The sequence below is a fragment of the Rhinopithecus roxellana genome, chromosome 10 (assembly GCF_007565055.1).
Source record: "Rhinopithecus roxellana isolate Shanxi Qingling chromosome 10, ASM756505v1, whole genome shotgun sequence".
NCBI classification, from domain to species: domain Eukaryota; kingdom Metazoa; phylum Chordata; class Mammalia; order Primates; family Cercopithecidae; genus Rhinopithecus; species Rhinopithecus roxellana.
The window spans coordinates 103,108,594-103,130,856 of NC_044558.1; the positions used below are offsets into that span (position 1 = coordinate 103,108,594).

At 49.7% G+C, this 22,263-nt stretch overlaps 1 protein-coding gene across 10 annotated transcripts in view; it reads right to left on the reverse strand.

Annotated features, from left to right (window-relative positions):
- EP400 (E1A binding protein p400) overlaps positions 1–22,263 on the reverse strand; it is a 135,002-nt gene that overhangs the window by 5,455 nt on the left and 107,284 nt on the right. For 9 of the 10 annotated variants that reach the window (XM_030939898.1, XM_030939893.1, XM_030939896.1 and 6 more), the window contains 8 exons: positions 21,153–21,198; positions 20,964–21,073; positions 13,230–13,443; positions 12,843–13,087; positions 10,760–10,978; positions 8,680–8,875; positions 8,168–8,292; positions 6,034–6,180 (listed from right to left, as the gene is read on the reverse strand). In XM_030939898.1, coding sequence (XP_030795758.1) covers positions 6,034–6,180; positions 8,168–8,292; positions 8,680–8,875; positions 10,760–10,978; positions 12,843–13,087; positions 13,230–13,443; positions 20,964–21,073; positions 21,153–21,198 — 1,302 coding nt within the window. The remainder of the gene's footprint in view (positions 1–6,033; positions 6,181–8,167; positions 8,293–8,679; positions 8,876–10,759; positions 10,979–12,842; positions 13,088–13,229; positions 13,444–20,963; positions 21,074–21,152; positions 21,199–22,263) is intronic. The other variant, XM_030939894.1, reaches the window with a different exon arrangement.

Genomic DNA, 22,263 nt, shown 5'->3' on the forward strand with positions numbered 1-22,263 from the left:
CTACAGATGCAGCACATTTCAGACAGGGAAATCACCAGATCCAGAAAACCACTGGGCTCACTCTGTGAAGCCTGCAAACAAGAGACTATAAACAAAGATCAGGCATATTTCGGAACTTCTGAAAATAAAATAATAAATCATCAAGATAAAAATTCAACAGACGCCGGGCGCGGTGGTTCAAGCCTGTAATCCCAGCACTTTGGGAGGCCGAGGCGGGCGGATCACGAGGTCAGGAGATCGAGACCATCCTGGCTAACATGGTGAAACCCCGTCTCTACTAAAAAAATACAAAAAACTAGCCGGGCGTGGTGGCGGGCGCCTGTAGTCCCAGCTACTCGGGAGGCTGAGGCAGGAGAATGGCGTGAACCCGGGAGGCGGAGCTTGCAGTGAGCTGAGATCCGGCCACTGCACTCCAGCCCGGGCGACAGAGCGAGACTCCGTCTCAAAAATAAAAAAAATTCAACAGACAAGCCTGAGAGATTTGACCTAACCAAGGGGAAAATGAGTGACTGAGGAGAAACAGCGAAAGACATGACTCAGCATATGGTACAATGAGACAGACACAGAAAACATAAAAGCTGCTGAGAGACCCGGAGGTCAGAGGAAACAGGACAGGGGCAACATCTAAACAAACAGTGGCTGCTCATTTCCTAAAGAGATGAGAGAGACTGCCCCAGATTCAAGAAGCTGGAGCGTCGGAATGAAAATGCAAAACAACAAAGACAAAGACAACATCTCAATACCAGGCAGAGAGTGGGGAAAAGAGAGAGTGAAAGGCTGGACAGACACCGGCTCCTCTTCAACAACAAAAGCAGCCAGAGTGAGGAAATGATACAGTGCATGCACTCAGAAAACAATGCTGGCCGGACACAGGGGCTCACGCCTGTAATCCCAGCACTTTGGGAGGCCAAGGCAGGTGGATCGCCCGTGGTCAGGAGTTCGAGACCAGTCTGGCCAACATGGTGAAACCCCATCTCTACTAAAAATACAAAAATTAGCTGGGCATGGTGGCACGCCTGTAGTCCCAGCTACTTGGAAAGCTGAGGCAGGAGAATCTCTTGAACATGGAAGGCAGAGGTTGCAGTGAGCCGAGGTCACGCCGCTGGACCCCAGCATAGGAGAGTGAGACTGTTTCAAAAACAAAAAAAACAAAAAAAGACAATGCCAGTCGGGAATTCTGTACTAAGCAAAACTGTCTCCCAGGAACAAGAACGACACACAGGCATTTTCAAGAACTTAAGGAAATTCCAAAGGATAGATCAAGTGGAAGGAAAGCAATTCCACATAAAAAGTCAAAGATGAAAAAGGACAGAATTACGGTCGCGCACGGTGGCTCACACCTGTAATCCCAACACTTCGGGAGGCTGAGGCAGGCGGATCACAAGGTCAGGAGTTCGAGTCTAGCCTGGCCAACATGGTGAAACCCATCTCTACTAAAAATATAAAAATTAGCCGGGCCTGGTGGCACGCGCCTGTAATCTCAGCTATTCAGGAGGCTGAGGCAGGATAATCGCTTGAACACAGGAGGTGGAAGTTGCAGTGAGCCAAGATCGCACCACTGTACTCCAGCCTGGGCGACGGAGTGAGACTCTGTGTCAACAACAACAACAACAACAAAACGAAAAAGGACAGAATTAAAATGCATGCTAACAGCAGCATTTGAAATGAATAAACTGAGCTACTGTGTGATAAGATCATTGCTGGAGAACAGGGTGGAGGCAACCGTTAACTTCATACTCTGATACAGAAGTGTGCACATCGAGATTTTAGGGTAACCACTTAAAGAACAGAAAGAAAATATAAAATTTTTCACTGGCAGAGGGGCAAAAATTGACAAAATAAAAAATAAAAAAAATAAAAAAAGGTGGCCCAAAAGAATGCAAGGAAGGGAGGAAAGAAAAAACAGCACAAGCAAGACAAACAGGGTCCAAACAAAAGAGAAGCCAGAAATTCAAACATACCCACCCTTATGCCCACCCTTATATACAGACGAGTGGGCACTTGTTTCAGGTAAGAGGCACAGACGGAAAGCCCTGACCTCACCGCAGCGCCGGACCTGCCTGCGAGCTGCTCAGAGGAGTGGCGAGGGGCACACAGAGAATTGGCTAACAACAAGGAGGGAAAATACAGACCAGAAACTTCCAACAGGAGGGCGGTGCTTTACTCATGCAAGGCAAATAGGCTTCAAGACCAGAGATATTACTGAAAATAGTAAGAGTCATTTCAAAATAACAAAATTTAAAACTTTAAAATTAAATGTGGCTAATGAAAAGCCATCTAAGATATAAAGCAAAACCAGAGAGAAAGGTAAGGAGAAACAGATAAATGCATACTTAGAACGGGACATCTACACACGCTTCTCAATACCCAGTAACACAAGTGATTGGCAGGACACAGAAGACCGAAATGACACCAACAGCAAACTTGACCCAGTCACAACAAAACCATCTCACAACTGGAACCACCCTGAAGACTGCTTTGGAAGGACACAGACGATTTTTTAAAACTGACTGTATTTAGCAGATAGCAAGTTTCCACAAATTCCAAAGACTGAAATCATTCAGACCTCATTCTCTGAGGATACAATGAAGATTTATTTTTAAGTCAATAATAAAAAGTAACTGGAAAACCTCACCTGGAAATTAAGAAACACTTCTTTAAAGAACCCAGGGAATAAAGAAGAAATCAAAATGGAAATTCAAAAATATTTAGGACTGAAGGAAAACCAAATAATAAAATTTGTGAAATAAGCTCAGGTGGTATTCCATCTTAACAAGTCAGAAAATGAATAGCGGCCGGGCGCGGTGGCTCAAGCCTGTAATCCCAGCACTTTGGGAGGCCGAGACGGGAGGATCACGAGGTCAGGAGATCGAGACCATCCTGGCTAACACGGTGAAATCCCGTCTCTACTAAAAAAATACAAAAAACTAGCCGGGAGAGGTGGCGGGCGCCTGTAGTCCCAGCTACTCGGGAGGCTGAGGCAGGAGAATGGCGTAAACCCGGGAGGCGGAGCTTGCAGTGAGCTGAGATCCGGCCACTGCACTCCAGCCTGGGCGACAGTGCGAGACTCCGTCTCAAAAAAAAAAAAAGAAAATGAATAGTAAAATAAAAGAACGGAAAGGAAGTAAAAACCCTGGCAAAAGCCTGGCACCGTGGCACACACCTGCGGTCCCAAGCACTCCAGAGGCTGAGGAGGGAGAACTGCTTGAGCTCAGGAGTTCGAGGCCAGCCTGGGCAACACAAGCAGGAACCCGTCTCAGAAATAGACCCGACAAGGCAGGCAGAGCGCTCGAACGAGGCCGTGCCGCCCCGATGCCGTGAGGTAGCACACATGAGAGCAGCAACTGAACTCATCCATGCATGACGACAACCACCACAGGACCCAGTGAGTCACCCCAGAACACAGCGATGATTGCACATCACAGGATTCAATGACTATAACCCGCTACAACAGTCCATCTGTCCACTGTACTAACAGCCCTCACGCACGCCTGTTCTCATGGGGCTTGCTTTATTGGAGGAGACAAAATCATCTGATCCAAGTAATTATAGTATTTGCTGAAGGTGACAATACAGAAACAGAGAGCAGAAAAGGTGAACAGGAAGGGGGTGTGAGCAAGGGTGGTAGGGACACAGGTGCAGAGGAGCAAGTGCAGAGGGGTGCACAGGCCAGGAGACATCCACACCCCCATACCCCCCACCCAGCCACACACATACCCACAACCACAGAGTATCCTGGGGGATGGATGGCAAAAAGGAAGCAGGAGAGATGGCAACAACCAGGGAAGGGGTGCGGAGGAGGGGCTGATGGTAGCAACAGGAAGTGGCTGGTCCAGGTCTCTTCTGGAAGTCAGGCACACACAACTGCCTGCCAATGGGCTGGACCTGTATGGATGACTGTAGGGGTTTCTCAAGTAGGCCAAAGGTCTGCAGAGACAGCTGTCCTTCCTAAGCCAGAAGCCTCTGGTAGGAGCAGGTCAGGCGTACACACCTGAGGCCTGAGGTATCAGACATCTCCATGGATCTGTCAAAGGCAGGTAGGATGAAGAATCTGGAACTCAGGACAGTAAGTGGCTGCAGACATGAATCTGGGCATCATTCGCACCAAGACAGGACTTAAAGCCTTGAGGCTAGAGGAGATGTGTAAGGGAGGGAGTTCATACACACGGGCTTTAAACAAGACAAAAAGCACCGTAACAAAGAGGAACAGAAACTTCCAGCAAAGTAGGAAAGAACAGAATTTTCTTACTCTGACAAAAAACACAGCAAACACCCTACTTCACAGTGACATACGGACGCTGACATTCACCACTGTGCTGCAGGTCCCAGCCAGCACAGTAAGGCGGGAGCACAATAAGGCAGGAGCACAGTAAGGCAGGAGCAAGCAAGGGTTTAAGATGGGAGAAGTAGATTGTCATGATTTACACGTGATACAACTGTATACGAAGGAAATGCAACAAAACAAAACCAAATCCTAAGATAAATTATTCAAATAACCAGAATCTAGCAAGGCGGCCAGAATAAAAACCCATGTACAAAAATGTACAACAGCCAGAGACAGAAAACAGAAATTAAAAGCATACCATTTACAAAAGCATCAAAAAATACTGATTAAGAATAAAACTGGGAGGCCGAGACGGGCGGATCACGAGGTCAGGAGATCGAGACCATCCTGGCTAACACGGTGAAACCCCATCTCTACTAAAAATACAAAAAACTAGCCAGGCGAGGTGGCGGGCACCTGTAGTGCCAGCTACTCCGGAGGCTGAGGCAGGAGAATGGCGTAAACCCGGGAGGCGGAGCTTGCAGTGAGCTGAGATCCGGCCATTGCACTCTAGCCCGGGCGACAGAGCAAGACTCCGTCTCAAAAAAAAAAAAAAAAAAAAAAAGAATAAAACTAACATAATCTATAAGACGTTCACAAAAAAAAATAGAAAACTTCACTAAAAGGCATTTTAAAAGACTTACAAAAGATGTATCATATTGGTGAATCTGAAGCCAAGACTGTAAAGATGTTAACTCTCCCCTAAACAGAGCTACAGAATCAATGCAATTCTAATAAAAACTTTCAGCAGTTTTGATTGTAGTGTATGAATTAAGCTAACTAAAATTAACATGGAAGTGTAAAGAGCCAAGAATAGGCACCTTACACCCAAGGAAGGGTGTGGTAGGGGGACTCGCCCTCCAGACATCAAGTGTCACGGCCACTCATAGCGAGAGCGCAGTAGGACCAGCACGACCTCTGAGACACGAAGCCCTGAACATCCCCACAGGATCTCGGGTGGAGGCGGCACTGTGGATTGATAGATGACAGAGTGGGCTTTTTAATAAATGGGGCTGAAAATAGGTTGTTCATAGGGCACATCAAATTGAATTCCTGTTTCTATCTCAAACCCAAAAACCAATTCCCAGAGGACGGAAGACTAGCTGAGAAGGTGCAACTCCCCTGCTCTAACTGAATTCCTGTTTCTATCTCATACCCAAAAACCAATTCCAGGAGGGTGGAAGACCAGCTGAGACGGTAAAACTCCTTCGCTCTTAGAGGAGGATGCAGGGAGGTAACTCCATAAGCTCTGGGAGGAAGCAGGACATAGAAGCTCTAGGCAGAGCGGAAGACGGGAGGGCACACTGCACACAAGAAATCAGGAACTCCATTCTCCCAAAGATACCAGGTAGAACTTGATGAACAAGAAATATCAAAAAATAAAATAAAATATATTTTTTAAAAAGACACCAGGAAGGGAGAAGAGGAGCCTGGAACTGGGAGAAGGCAGCTGTACCCCGCAGAGCTGGAGATCGACATCCAGAACATGAAGGCAAAGCTGGCGACAGCCGGAACAGGCACCTGCAGAGAGGAGCCTTCCCAGGAGCCAGCGGGGCTGAAACCTGAAGGCCAGGAGACAACACTTCCCTCCAGTACACCACCTAGCGGAGCCACCGAGAGCTGGGAGCTCGCAAAGCCCACAAGACAGACAAGTCAAAGGCCAGGCACCCACTCCTGACACTTGGGCCCTCACCCTGTTCCCCACTCACCTGGATCTGGGTCTGCACTTGCTGGGCCCCGGCCAGTTTCTGGGCCTGGGAGATGGGTGTGGTAAGAAACTGGGTCTTAAGGGCCGGCTGTGCAGCGTAGGCGACCTTCTGCTGTGCGCCAGGGGTGGTGATCTGCTGTGCAGTGATCTGGGGAGAGACTGCGAAATTAGGGCCGCAGAGACCACGCTGCGCTCAAGACTCCCGGGACTCCTGACCGCTCTGGGCCCTACGGCAGAACCTAGCCCCTTTCCAGCCTACCTCCCAGACCAACCCTGTGTGTACCCACATCCCCTGCCCTCTGTGCCTGATGCTGCCTCCTGGCAGACCTCTGCCCACGTGGCCTGGCTACCAGCTTCTCCTCCAGGAGGCCCGGCAGTTGCCTGCACCCCACCCCACCCGGGATGCTGCTCCCTGCATAGCTGGGCTGGTGGGGCACCCTGATATCCTTGGCACACCTGCGCAGGGCTGCTACTTAGGTGACTGAAAGCGATCACAATCTCTCAAATCCAATTTAAGAATTTGGCAGACAGAGAGAAAATATTTAGTACAAGGGATAACAAACTGGTATGCACAATTTTTGCATATCATATTGTGCACATCTGAAGTTTACGTATCTGATGTATCAGCCATGCTATGGGTAAGTAGGGGTTTCTAACATCTAAGGGCGTTTCTGTCCAATCGTAGGAACACAGCCTGGCACTTCAGCTGCAGCCCTCCACTGCTCCCTCAAGCACAACTCAAGCCTGAGGGACCACGCCCACCTGTGCATCAGCGTGGCCACATCTGCCCATGGACCACCATGATGCACCCAGCGGCTGCTGACCAGGCCCGGGAGGTTAAGTCCCAGTACCATCTCCTTCTTCTAGAGGTAAATAAACGCAGATGACCATCCCGACCCAAAGGACATGCACTTCCCTGCAGCGGTCGTGCCGAGTGGGGATGCAGGCTGGTCTTCGGAACCCAGCCATGGCAGAGCTGGTGGCACTACCCAGACGCCCTGTGCCTCCCGGCTTGTGTTCCCTCATTGCTCACTCCCTCCCCCTCTGGGTTCCAAAGACAGCTCTGCTTCCAGCTCCCCACAGAGCACGCCATCGCTGGCAACCAGCAGGGCTTCACCACAGGGTTCCTGAGCACTGGTCTTCTGCAGGAGGTGGCAGCGGCTCACAGCACAGCCAGTGTCCAGTTGGTGTGACACAAAGAACCCTGGGCCCGCTGGAGTCAGCCAGTCACCTTTTACTGGCCCTGTAATCTGGGCAAGTCCTTTTCTCTGAGCCTCAGTTTCCTCAAAACAACATCCTCCGTCTTGAGGATGAGCACCAGGTGCCTGCAGGGGGCCAGCGCAGCGCTCAGGGAACAGGGTAGCTCCCCGCACAGCCACGTGGCTTCCTATCAGAGCCCACCTTCTAACTCTAGCCAGAGAGCAGTGCTAATAGAATATGGGGTCTGAGGGCCCACACCAGCCATCCAAAGCCCGAGACTTGGGCTGGGTGTCACCGTTGAGCCACCATGAGCAGATGTCCCTGGAGGCAGAGCTGTCTCACCACTGTATGTCCCTCACGTCCTTCAACACAGCACTGGCTGCTCAGAGGCACAGGTGTTGTCTCAGGGAGCTGGCTGAGCCTGTAGACGCCCTCGGAGCCCGGTGCCCTGCTACACCCCTATCCACGTCAGTCCCCGGCGTGTCTTCTCCCCTTTCACCACCAACATGCACACAGGCCGTATTCTCTCTGGGGTCCAGACCGTGTGGCGTCCCTGTCCTCCACTAGGAGTCCAGGCGGGTCCTGTGGTGTGAGCCGCGTCTGCTTCCCTGAGCCCACTGGTCCCCATCAATCCCCCGTGTCTGTCCCAGTGCCATGCAGGCTTCTTACCTGGCACCCAGCCATCCTCACAGACTATACCCCCTCCACCCCCCTGCCAAGACCTCAGCCTCACTTGTCACATCACATACAGCGTTCACCTTTAAAAGGAAGGAAAACCCAACAGGGATGACCACACTAACACCTCCAGCCCTTGAAGCCACCCTCTGAAAAGCCTGGGCTGCCACAAGGGGCCTTGTCTGCTCAGGACCCTCTCCTCCAGCAGCCAGCTTTGGCTTGGCATAGACCCAGAGGTGAGAATCCCCCAGCCCCGGTACCTTCTGCTGGACGGCTGCTGGGCCCTGGGCAGCCTGTGGCTGGATGGCCTTCTGCTGCTGGACGGCCTGCTGCTTCAGCTTCAGCAGCTGCTGCACGTGCACGGGCTGGGCCACCACGGTCTGTCCTGCAGGCAGCAAAAGCCACTTAGTCAGCACATTGGGAAAAGAGCTCGAGGCTCACGCCAAGCTGTGTTCTGACTCACCTCTATAGAAAATAATAAACTATGAAACTCTATGGAGACAAGTAAGCCATACCGTAACTACATTAAAATGTTTCTGGGTTCACAAATTACACTTAAATTAAGATGGAAATTTCAAAATGTTAACAGTTCAACTGAGGACCAAGCCTTGGGCCTGGAAAGCGCCAAGGCTCGTCTGTGCCAGAACATGTGACGGCACGCCCAAGTGGGTGGCTGCGAGGAAAGAACACAGGTCGCTGGCGACCACTGCCCCCAGAGAGGCTACGAAACCGGGCTCAAGCCCAGGAGGGGAGGGTGTGCTGGGGCCGGCACCTGCTGCCTTCTGTGGCTGACCGATCGCCACGCTGATCCCCGCGACGTTCATGGGCAGGGTGGTGACTCCCGGCGAGGAGACCACAGCTGCCGGGACGGACACCACTGGAGGCTTCGCCAAGGCCACCTGGGCTGGCTGGGGTGCCTGGGTCTGCATCTGCCCTTGCGCCTGCAGCTGAGAAGTGGGAACCCGGGTCTAAACAGTAGAAATAATGGGAGAGTCCAGAGAAATTCAGGACATGGTATGTCTTTCCAAATACTTCTCCACAAGAGGTCATGCCATGAGAAAATTTACAAAGATCAACAAAGTTGAAAGTAGCCCGACATAAAAGGAAAACCGAGTGATCTGCACGCCTCAGGGAAATGTCGAGTCACAGGTCAGCCTGTGCTTCTGAAGCTCCTGCAAGACCTGCAGGCTCATCACACGTGCTGCTGCGTCCAGATGTCAGTGATCTCGTGGGACATCACCTTCACTTCCCTCCATCTCCCGAACTGCACCAGTAACCACATCCTGACCCATTTCCCACAGAAGCCTTCACTTCCTGTTCCTTCAGCGACCACCCAACATCGGCCCGTCCCTCACTTCAAAATGACTGCCACAGCCTCCCGTCCCACACATTTTCTCTTAAATTACCATTTTAAAAATGGTAAGTGGAAATAGCTCTATTGTTGTATGTATAAAGACTAAGATTACGTAAGACAATACAAAGTAAAAATTACCCACACTCCTTGAACTACTCACATCTGAATGTTAAAACTGCTAGCCTTCAGCCACTGTTCATATATATGTGGCTCACCGTGAAAGTGTGCAAAAGTGACATGAATTATAACTATTTTGAAATCTGTTTCTCTTCCCTTTACAAAAAACTACTTTCAAAGTTGCTTAATATTCCATTGTTTGGATGATACATAATTTACTTAATGAAATTCTTAGTAATGGACATTTAATTTCCTCTAACATTCATGAAGTAAACAAGCTTGTATATTCATCACTTTGTAAATGTTCTGTTATTTCTCCAGGACATACGAGGAGTGTTTAGTTAAATAAGCAAGCACATTTTTATAGCTTACTTACCAAAATCCTCTCCAAAAAGAGGCCACTGATTCCTGTCCAACAAGACCCCTGTACCCTGGCCCCCACTAGGTGTAACCATTCTTCCGAGTGAATTTGCATTTTTGTGAACATGACTGAAACTGAGCACCCTTTTGTAGTTCTTCATCCACTTCTACTCACTCTGTTGTGGAGGGCTAGCCCCTCCCAGGGAAGACCCAAAGTGGGGGTCCAGCACCCACACAGCTGTGCCTGAGCACCCGGGTCCCCAAATCCTAGCTTGAGTTGCAGCTGACTGGTTGTAGAATTTGGGTGGGAACTTGGCCTATGTGCCTCAGTTTCTTAACCTGTAAAATGGAATTAATAGTAAGACCCTTATCCCTGTCTGGGGCAGTCGATGAGCGCTGGGCCAGGTGAAAGACACGAGAGAACAAAGGGCAAAGTCTAGCTCAGGGTGAGCCTCCATCAGGGCCGCTGTCACCAGCACCCCTAGCTGAGCTCTGCTCAGGGTGCAGTGACCCTGCCTGCCCCCGGACGCTGGCACCTGCTGAGAGCCGGTCTTCCCAGACAGCACTTGCGCCTGATGCTAGTCCCTTCTGAAATCTCCAAATGCTCTCCTGCCTACAGTGGTCACCTGAGAGCAGCTTCAGAGACGGCTACCTGCCCATGCCTACGGCTTACATGCGCAGCGCCCTCTGCTCCAGCCACACAGGCCTTGGTCCCTGCACACTCCCGCAGCAGCACAGGGATGCCACACAAGCTGCACCTCACCTTGCTCACTCTCCACCCCCCCCAGTTCAGGCCCTGAGAAGCTTGCTGATGCCTGGATGGCCTCTGGGAGCTGCTGCTGTGTTAATGCTCCACAAGTGGTGAGTCCCGTCCTCTGTCAAGGGGCACTAAGTTCTTGGGGAAAAGATCCCATCTCACACTCACTCCTGTGACACGTGACACGCAGCTGAGCAAGCACAACAGCTGTGTTAAAACCTAAAAAAAGCTGCTTTTGGAAAACAAACAGAAACTGACACTTACGAGCCGGGCCACCTGGAGGTTGGCCACGGTGGTGCCCGTCAGCAGGGCTCCAGGCCTTGGGGCTGTGACCGTGGTGAGCTGGGGGCTCTGCTGCTGTGGGGGCTGTGAGGCCTGCACTTGCACTTGGGCTGTTGGTTGCGGGGGCGCAGACTGGGCCTGTGGCGGTGGGGGCTGCGGGGGCATCTGCAGTTTCTGCTTCTGCATTTTGATGAGATGTTCCTAAAATACAAGCAAAGTATCTTCTCTTCAACATTAACTGTACTCCATTCTTTAAGTAGACATCTTGATCCTAAGCCACCCCTCTACTGCCCACTAAATACCAAAGCAGGCACCTGCTACTGTGCAGCATCCAGACCGCCTTCCATGGGCTGCCCAGTATCTTTTAGGTGTTCATTTATTAAAAATGAGCATTTTGTCAGGTGAAAGCTACAAACAGGGATTCTGACTGATAAGTTCATAGCAAAATTTCTATTACCCCTCACAAACAAGTCGATTTAAATCTGTAGTGCCAACCAAACTTATTAGTTTATAAGTTCAAAAAACATTTTAAGAAAAAAATTTTTAAGAAAACCTATACTGAGTTGATCATGACTATCAAGTGTCTTTTGAAAGGCTGGAAGTGAAACTGGCTTTGAAATGGATTTGGGAGAGGGCAGAGTGAGGAACGAAGGAGCCAGGCAAACACCCGGCACACAGGGCTCCTGGCAGCCAAGGCTGGGTGGCAGCCTTGACGTTGAAGGCACTGGTGTCTCAGTGGTTGAACAGGGGCAGGTGACAAGGCACCTGTGTGGCTGTGGGCCGGGGGGTCAAAGCCCAGCTCTGGCTCCCTGATAGTTGCCTCTGCTGGGCCTGGAATTCCTGAGCACAGTGTTCTAATTTAGCACTCTCCAGCGGCACTTCCTGCAGGATACAAGTGGGCTAGACGGGGACTGCCCAGGGTGGTAGCCACAGCCACATATGGCCATGGAGCCCTTGAGGAATGGCTGGTGTGACAGGAACAGGATAAGCTCGATGTCTACATTCCACCAACAGCCCTGCCGACAGCCCCAGGACAGGTCCTCAGCTGAGTCTGCGTCTCCCGCAGCCCACTTCCTCCCTTCTAGCCCATGGAGAGGCCCAGACTCAAGCACTCCGGCAGGCCCGGCAGTGAGCTGAAACTTCAAAATATTGTCTTGTTTTTATTCCATATATTTCTCTGGTTACTTTCTGTGACAAGTATTAATGGTTTTCCATTTATGGTAGGGGTATAACATTTCCTTTTTTTTTTTTCCTTTGAGACAGAGTCTTGTTCTGTCGCCCAGGCTGGAGTGCAGTGGCACAATCTTGGCTCACTGCAACCTCTGCCTTCCAGGTTCAAGCGATTCTCAGGCCTCAGCTGGGATTACAGGCACCCGCCACCACATCCGGCTTTTTTTATTTTTAGTAGAGACAGGGATTCACCATGTTGACCAGGCTGGTCTCAAACTCCTGACCTTAAATGATCTGCCCGCCTCGGCCTCCCAAAGTGCTGGGATTACAGGCGTTAGCCGCTGTGCCCAGCCCACCATTTCCTTTTAAAATAAATACATTTACATAAAGAACAGCAAAGCTGGTACACAGGTTAGCAAAAATCAGGTACATCAGTACTCCAATGACCACCTCTGAGAAACAGTACTGCACACGAACCACACAGAAACAAACCCAGGGTCCCTTGCCTGCTCTCCCAACACTGTGAGGAATGTCTTCTCACCAGCACTTTCTCTGGTCCAGAACCGCACCAAGCGGGCTGTCTAGTCCTCCCTAGAGACTGATGCTGAACACAAGGCACAAGACGCCTAAGCAAGAAGACGCATTTGCACACTGGGTGTTAATGTCTCCCAAGTGCTCTGAATATGCGTAAGATACTTCTCTAAGGCATGATCAAAGTGTTATGACGTGGGAAGTTTTAGATCAATAAAACGAAGCACGCGTCCTACAAAAAGGCAGTGCCAGATGTTTGCAAAATACACTCTGAACTGCACCATGCAAGCAGGCACCACCTCACGGACGCTAGGCTGACTGACCACAAGACGCACACGTCCATGATTCTCCAGGAAATGCTCACCGGCGTCAGCTTGCCCACAGCTTTGATCTGTGCTGGAGACTGGGCCTGGCCTTGGATCTGTGGAACTTGCACCTGAGAGGTCGTCGTCGTCTGCTGCTGCTGCTGCTGCTGCTGTTGCTGCTGCTGCTGCTGCTGCTGCTGCTGCTGTTGCTGCTGCTGCTGCTGCTGTTGCTGCTGCTGCTGATGCCTGAGAAGCTGGAAATGTGCAGGCGTGATGGTTTTTCCAGGGAGCTGAACTCCTGTGGCTATGAAGAGGTTTGCTCATTAGGTCTGGACAGGGATACTCGCCCACCTTCAGATCCTCATTCTCAGAGAGCAAGCAGCAGCTGAGCCCTCACACGTGCCAGAGCAGACGTGTGTCAGAGAAAGCTCCCAGCCTGGCTTTACCTTGGGACACCTGGGGCACCAAAGACCGTGCTGGGGTCTGCACTGGGGTGAGGCTGGTAGTGACCACGGCCGAGGCTGTCACAGAAGTGACTGCTCGAACACCCTGAGTCGTTGCCATGGACACCAGGTCAGGGGTCGCCGTGGCTGGGGAGCCGACTGCCCGTGGCGGGGGCTGGGTGTGCACCACCTGGGCAGGAGCAGAGCCTCCCGGCGTCTAGAAAAGGCAAACAGAGGATCTCATCAAATACTTCACACAGCACTCAGGGCTGTTCACACTCAGGGCAGGGCAGACAAGAGCACCCAACTTCAGAGGCGAAACAAGTGAAACGCATGCTAGAGTTCAGTCTTTTGGCAACTGCTGGTTTCAAATTCAAAAGCAAGTGCCTTGAGCAATGTTTTCTTACAGCGGATCACATCACCCCCAGAAACGCGCTTGAGATGACGACACTCCCATGCATATGCTGAAAAGGCTGTCCTGTCCCTCCCTCTCTGCACAAAGACCTCTTGGTCCCCAGGAACATAATGACTGTCCTTGCGGCACCCATGCTACCCACAGACACGCAGCCCGCAGTGCTGGCTCTCTACCACTGTCCCCATCTGTGCTGAAACTACAGCCCTGACGCAGCCCGCAGCCCTGGCTCTCTACCACCGTCCCCATCTGTGCTGAAACTACAGCCCTGATGCAGCCCGCAGTCCTGGCTCTACCACCTCCCCCATCTGTGCTGAAACTACAGCCTTGAGTCTCTCACCATGTGCTTGGGGTCTTGTGGCATCTTACCTTCATCTTGCCTAAAATTCAGAGCATCCTCACTGTGCCCTGCAGTCCACTCTGGCCCGCAGGCAGAAGTGGCAGCCAGAGTGGCTCCCTCACTCTATCCCACCTTGCCCCACTGCCCTTCCTTGTCCCACCATAAACTGGAAGGCAAACGCAACCATGCCACCCCGCAATGTCTCTTCAGCTGACCTCTGCCAGCTCCCTTGGTTCCGATGTGCCGTGTATTTTTAGTCTGTCTTGATCCTTTTATGTCTCATTGCTTACGCATCTGGATGGAAATCTAGCATATGTTACTCCATGTTTTCCTTTCAACCCAGCTACTGTATGTTTCTTTTCATCTCCTTTCTTGCCTCCTCTCAGATGACTCTTTCCTCACCAACGTCCCCTGCCACGGTTGGGAGCAACTCACTCTGCTCTCACTCTTCTGGTGGCTCGTCTGGAATTACCACGGATGCTTGCCAAAGTCTAAATACTCCATGCTCTTCGTAAACAATAACGAGACCTGTGCACATTTCAGCCCCTCTGCCCCTTACCCAGCTTGCGTGTTACTATCCTGTGTATTTATTTCCTCTTTCTAACCCCAGTGAGCTCCTGCGTTCACCCACGACCCTACCTTGTTACCACCTCCAGCTGGGAACACCTTTCTTCTGCTTAAAGCATATCATTCAGTGAAGTTCCAAAGCTGAAAACTGCTTTATTTTGCCGTTTTTGTTGTTCTTTTTTTAGACAGAGTTTTGCTCTTGTTGCCCAGGCTGCACTGCAATGGTGCACATCTTGGCTCACTGCAACCTCTGCCTCCAGGGTTCAAGCAATTCTCCTGCCTCAGCCTCCCGAATAGGGTGTCTCCATGTTGGTCAGGCTGGTCTCGAACTCCCGACCTCAGGAGATCCGCCCACCTCGGCCTCCCAAAGTGCTAGGATTATAGGTGTGAGCCACCACACCCGGCCTCCCTTGTTCTTTAAGATATTTCCAAGAGCTGCAGAGGCCCAGGCTGGCAGCAACTTCCTTTCCCTGGCACGACAACGACACCTGCTGGCTCCCGCCCTCACTGCTGCCACTGGCAAGTGCACCGCTCCACCTCTGAAGACAATCTGTCTTTTCCTGTGGCTGCTTGAAAGACCTCTTGGTCACTGGCATTATGCAGACCAGACTTGGTTCCTTTTTCTCATCCTTCATTGGGATTAGACTTTCTACATAAATGCATCAGTGTCATTAGTAAGTTCTTAAAAACTATACCATCTTCAAATATTGACTCTGCTCAATTTTCTGTCTGACAGTCAGTAACCACCTATCAGGCCCTATCACCATGTCCTCCATGTGTCATCTTGTCATCCCATGTTGCGTGTAGGATGTCTTCTGATTCTGCCTCCACTTCCCTCATTTTCTCCTTAATTGTGTGATATTAAAGCCCACTCATAAGTTTGGTTTGTTTCCCCCAACTTTGGTAATCAGACTTTTCTAAAAGTTGTCTATATTCTTTCTATACATAGTTTCCTGATTACAGATATTCAGATATTCTCAATCTTCTCTTTTATTTCCTTAAAATAGAAAGCATAACTTTTTTTTTTTTTAACGGAGTCTTGCTCTGTCACCCAGGCTGGAGTGCAATGATGTGATCTCGGCTCACTGCAACCTCCGCCTCGCAGGTTCAAGCGATTCTCCTGCTTCAGCCTCCTGAGTAGCCAGGACTACACACGCGTGCCACCACATCTGGCTAATTTTTTTTTTTTGTATTTTCAGTAGAGATGGGGTTTCACTGTGTTAGCCAGAATGGTCTCTGTCTCCTGACCTTCTGATCCGCCCTCCTCACCCTCCCAAAATGGTAGGATTACAGGCATGGGACACCGCGCCCAGCCTGAAAGCCTAACCTTTAAAATCTAAACCTGATAATCCCAATATCACTCATCTTTGCAGGCCTATCCAGTGTCTGCCATTCTGCTGATTCTCACTCACAATGCCATTTCTTTTCTGTTTATTTTGTATTCTATTATATTGTATTATACTAGAAAACTATTTGTGGAGATTCTCAGAAGTCAAGAAAGCATAATCCTCCAGAGAGAATCTGCATTTGTTCCTGGTCGGCTACACAGGAACACGCCCAGTGAAGCAGGTCTACTTCACTTGATGTGAGGGAGTGCCGGAGACACTTTTAAGGTAATATCAACTTGAGCTGCAAACTGACCTGTGGCTTTAACCTCTCAGGGGCCGTCCCCACCATGCTCTACTGCTCAATCCAAGAGCAACTCTTCTTTTGACCCCTGAAGGCCAAGGGCAGATGGATTCTGCTTCTGGTTCACTCTTGCCCTAAGGGTTTAGCCACCTGGGACCCTACCTCGGTGTATCAGTAGTTTCCTTTTTAGATTCTCCACCTTGGCCCAGCCTTGGACTTGAATTTGAGTTCCCTCATCCCACAGGCTGAAATTTATTTCCAAGGCAAACATGACTTCAATGAATCCTGTTTCTCTCTCTGAGTTTCTTCCCTCCCTTAGATTTGGGCCTGATAATTAATTATTCTTGTCAGTTCCCTGAAGCTTTAAAAATGTTTATCCAATAACTTTAGTTATTCTCATTAAGAGGTGGTATAAAAATAACTTAACTCATCTTGTTACCAGAAACAGAAGTAATCCTTTTCTGGACTAAACAGTTTTCGCATCCCAACTACTAAGGAAGCTGAGGCGGGAGGATTGCTTAAGCCTGTGTGTGTGAGGCTGCAGCGAGCTGTGATTGCACCCCTGCACTCCAGCCGGAGCAACAGCAAGATGCTGTCTCAAAAGAAAAAAAAAGAAAAAAAGAAATTGTTTTCTCCTTAGCCTCTTCTACCCTAATCAATTCTAGATATGTAGTATCACATTAATTTTCCTAGAACATCTCTCTGCTCTAAGACTGTTAAGGGCTCCCCACTGCCTGGTGAATAAAATCCCTATCTAGGCTGGGCGCGGTGGTTCGTGCCTGTAATCCCAGCACTTTGGGAGGGTGAGGTGGGTGGATCATGAAGTCAGGAGTTCAAGACCAGCTGGGCTAAGACGGTGAAACCCCATCTGTACTAAAAATACAAAAATTAGCCAGGTGTGGTGGCGGGCACCTGTAATCCCAGCTACTTGGGAGGCTGAGGCAGAGAATTGCTTGAACCCAGGAGGCGAAGGCTGCAGTGAGCTGAGATCACGCCACTCCGAGATCACACCACTGCACTCCAGCCTGGGTGACAGAGCGAGACTCCGTCTCAAAATAAAAAACAAAACAATAACAACAACAACAACAACAAAAACCCATATGGCCCAATATCCAAAGCCCAGTACAATCTAACCTCAATTTTACAAAGTGCCAAGCACACAGAAGCCACTCAGTAATAATGGTTTTAAAGGCAGGGAACCACTGTTTCTCTGTTAGTATCTTTTGTGTTCCATTCAAACAGAACAACACGTCATTCTCCATGCACACCATTCCCTTCCCCTCAGATCCCCCGCTCACACGACTGGCCCTGCCTTCAGAAGGGCCAGTTCTGTGGATGATGCACTTCCTGTCCTCCTGAAGCCCAATATCACTTTCTCCTGAAAGCCTTCTCTGAGTCCCCCGAGTACAATCACCTACACGTCCACCACTGCTATCTGCACCTCTCTCATGTTCTAGGCACAGCACTACAAGGCCCCCATGAAAGCACACTGTGTCTTGGGCCCACAGTGCCAGGAAGAATGTCTTGTCCATTAAGAGCCACGCAAAAATATGCCATGAATGAAATGCTTTACATTTTAAAATACCACAAAGAACAGGTCTTTTTCAAAATAAAACGCTAAATGCAGTGATTCTGGCTTGGTACCCTCACAGAAACAGTGGTATTGGTCATACAGGATGTTCCCAACGCCGCAGGCCTAACAACTTCTACTATCTACTGCAGCGACTGAGCCTGAGGTTGTTTACTGCAAAGCACAAAGAAAAGTGAAATAATCTTAAAGTCACATACCAGAAAAATTGTGTTTTTATATATTCTACCGCTTAAGAGTGTTTTACAGGGATTTATTGAAGGGTAATTTACAGAGAGTACAATATGTGGTTCTATGAATTTTGACGGACACATTATCATCATGTAGCTACTGCCAACCCCACCACTTCCAACGTTCTCGTATTCCTCTCCATAGTCGAATCCCTCCTGCACCTCCAGCACGTGGCAATCATTCATCTGTGTTTTTGTCTCTCTAGTTTTACCATTTTTATAATGTTATTTAAATGGAGTCATACAGCATATGAAGCCTTCTGAAACTGTTCATTTAGCTGCAAAATGTATCTGAGAGTCCACCATGGAGGTGCATGTCTCAGGGGTTCATTCTTTGGTATTCCTTGGTAGGACTGGGCTGTAGGAATGTACCATGGTTTATCAGCCCATCCACCAGCTGAAGGGTATTTAGGCTGTTTTCTTTTTCAGCAATCCCGAATAAAGTCACTATAAATATTGGTGCTGAGGGTTCTCGTTCTGGTGTTTTCACTTCTCTTGGGGAAATACCTAGCAGCAGAACTGCTAAGCTGAATTACCAGAATATGCTTGGTTTTATAAGAAAAAAATGAAACTGTTTTCAGAAGTGACTGTGGATTCTGCATTCCCACAGCCTTGTGAGAGATTCCTGGCTGCTTCCATTACTGCCAGCCTTCTGTTTCTGAAGCCACTCTCCTAGGCACATTATGCTGTATCACTGTGGTTGTAAAAATCTGCATTTCCCTAATGACTAATGACGTTGCACACCTTTTCAAGTATTTATCTAATTCTTCTATCTTCTTGGTGAAGTGACTGCTCCATCTCCTGCCCATTTTATAAAGTTGCTTGTTTTCTCACTATTGAGTTGAAGAATCTTTATATTTTCTCCCAGTCTATGCTTTTCATTTTCTTACTATTTTTCAAGGACGAGAAGTCCTTAATTTTGATGAAGCCTAATGTATTAATTTTTCTTCATGATTCACAGGCTTCCAGTATCCTAAGAAATCTTTGCCTAAACCAAAGCAGCACAGATTTTCTCCTAGAAATGTTAGCGTTTTGGCTTACAGTGTAGTTTTTGCTTTTACACACAGGCCTGTGATCCACCTGCAGTGACTTTCATATTCAGTGTGAGTTACAGGCCAAGGCTCATTGTTTTGCACATGGCCGCCCAACTGTTACAGCACCATTTGCTGACAAGACAGTCTGTTCACCTCTGAATTTCCTTGGCACTTTCACTGAGGTCAACTGAAAATCTGTATGTGTGTGTGTGTGTGTGTGTGTGTGTGTGTGTGCGCGCGTGCGCGCGCGCATGCGTGTGTGTCTGTGTGTTGGGGAGGGGGTCTATTTCTGGACTCTATCCAATTCCATCATCCACACATCTATCCTGCCAATGCCCCATCACCTGCTACTACAGCAACGACATCTTTACAGGAAAGACGCTTTTCAAAACCCAAGAGGGACTGCATTCTACTTGCCAAAGCACTGACTTTGAAGCGCAGTTTCTTCTCATTCAGGGTGTGTTGCCCCCGGGTCTGTGAACTATTTGGAAAACCGAGATACAAATCTGAGCTCCTTATTCTCACTTGTGTTTGGTTCTGATGATGAAAAACCCGAGTGAAGCACTGGTCCCAGGGCACCACATGGCTCTGCACCTTTGCCTAGGCGCCTCCTCTCCACCTGGGTGGGCTGCACCTACCACTTCCCACACCTGGGGTCTCCACGTTCCGTAGAAACTCCCCACTCCTCCCATGCCCGCCTGCTCCTGGCACACACCCAGCCATGCCCTTGTGTGATGCCGTGTCCCCTCCCCCAAAACCACGCCCCCAAGAGGCCCGTCATCTCTCAGCTTCCCCACATGGGCACAGTGACGAGCATATGGGGGGCACCTGCGGCAACAGAATAAGCAGCGGACCCTCACATCCTACCTACCTCCTACCTAAAATCATCCTACAGGGAGGGGACACTTCACACACACACACACCCTCCTACACTTCATACACACACCCCTGCACCTCACACACACCCCCACACTTCACACACCCCTACACCTCACACACATACACCCCTGCACTTCACACACTCCTACACCTCACACACATACACCCCTGCACTTCACACACTCCTACACCTCACACACACCCCCACACTTCACACACCCCTACACCTCACACACATATACCCCTACACTTCACACACTCCTACACCACACACATACACCCCTGCACTTCACACACTCCTACACCTCACACACCCCTACACCTCACACACACCCCTACACCTCACACCCCTACACCTCACACCACCCCTACACCTCACACACCCCCCTACACCTCACACACCCCTACACTTCACACACACCCCTACACCTCACACACCCCTACATCTCACACCCACCCCTACACCTCACACACACATACCCCTACACTTCACACACTCCTACACCTCACACACACACCCCTACACCTCACACACCCCTACACCTCACACACCCCTACACTTCACACACACACCCCTACACCTCACACACCCCTACACTTCACACACACACCCCTACACCTCACACACACACATACAGTTCACATACCCCCTACACCTCACACACCCCTACACCTCACACCCCTACACCTCACACACACACCCTTACACTTCACATTCCACCTCACACACACACCCCCACACTTCACACACCCCTACACCTCACACACACACACTCCTATACTTCACACACACCCCCTACACCTCACACACATACACCCCTACACTTTACACGCACATACCCCACCTCATTTTCATCCCTCATACAGAATGGAAACCATCCCCCAAACAGGTGAATGTTTCTGAAATCAACATACTGATCAGCTACTTATTTTATGAAATTCAAATTAGACAGTTTTTTCACCAATGGAATACTTAAAAATAATAAGAATTAACAGACAAGCAAATAATTTTGGCGGAATGCAGTCAAGGTGCGTGGCCCAGGTGAAGGGCAACTCACAGTCAAGGCTCCAGGAGCCACTGGTGACGCCAAGCGCTTGTTGATGGACTGGAAGGTGGCAGCCGGGACCCCTGCGATGGTGTTCACGATCACATTTCCACTCACGGTGCCTGCAGAGACAGGCGGGCATAAGGCAACAGTGCCAGGAGAAATGGGGTCCACATTTCAGCATCTCTGTATTTGTCTTACCAGTGGGTATGCTTGTCCCAGTAACTGATGTTTTAATGGTTCCTGCCTATTTAAAAAAAAAAAATTTGAATTTCATGTCAGGCTCTCCCCTGCATAAACACTCCAAAGGCCTCCACTTCATTCAGAATCAAATCAAAACTCCACGACAGTCACACAACCACCCGTCCCAACCTCCCCAGCTCGTTCCACCTTGCGGTGCCCCCACCATCTGTCTACCTGCTGTCCCTCCACCCTTATCCCACTGTCCCTCTAGCCCCACACCGCTGACCCTCCACCTCTACCCCGGGGTCCCTCCATCCCCACCCTGCTGACCCCACACCCCACTGTCCCTCTACTCCTGTCTCTCCACTCCATTCATCCACCCTCTATACCTCACCACCTGAGTCCAGCCACACTGACCTTTCTGGCCCCCATATCAGCCAAGCTCAGGACCTCTGTACTTGCTGTTTCTGTTCTTCTCATGACCAAATCCTTGTCATTGAGGCCTTAGCTCAAATGCCAACTCCTCAGAAAGGTGTTTCCTAACAAGCCAGTCCCGCATTGTGCCACCCTGACTCCTCCCGCTAGCATTTAAAATGATCTCTTTGGCTGCCGCCCTCCCCTGTAGGACATGGCTCCAGAGTGTGGGCACTGCCCATCTTGCCCACCTTGCACCAAGTAGGCATTCACAAAGATCTCTTTTGAACAGATGAGGAATGAAGTTGCCTGAGTACACTGAAAATTCCACTACAGCAAACAATTTTCTAAAAACGACTGCAGGAAATGGTTCTATGTAACAAAAATATTTTTATGCCTGCCTGGTAGTCCAAAGTGTGGGTTTTCCCAATTTGGCACAGCTCCTATTCTCTGCAGGTGTGATTCTCTGCATATGATTTCAGCTCTGTGTGGCACATGGACACACACAGTACAGAGATGCACCACAGCATGTGGTGTGCATGGCCACAGTCTGCAGCTCCACACCCTGCCTTTCTTTTCACAACGCTTCTCGTGCACTTTACAGCTTTTCTACAACAGGCATTAAAGACTGATGTGTATGAGTGAGCACACATGGGCATGCTTTCAGGAGACACCAGCACAGACAGGACCTGCTCTCTAAGTGTGTAGGAAGTCA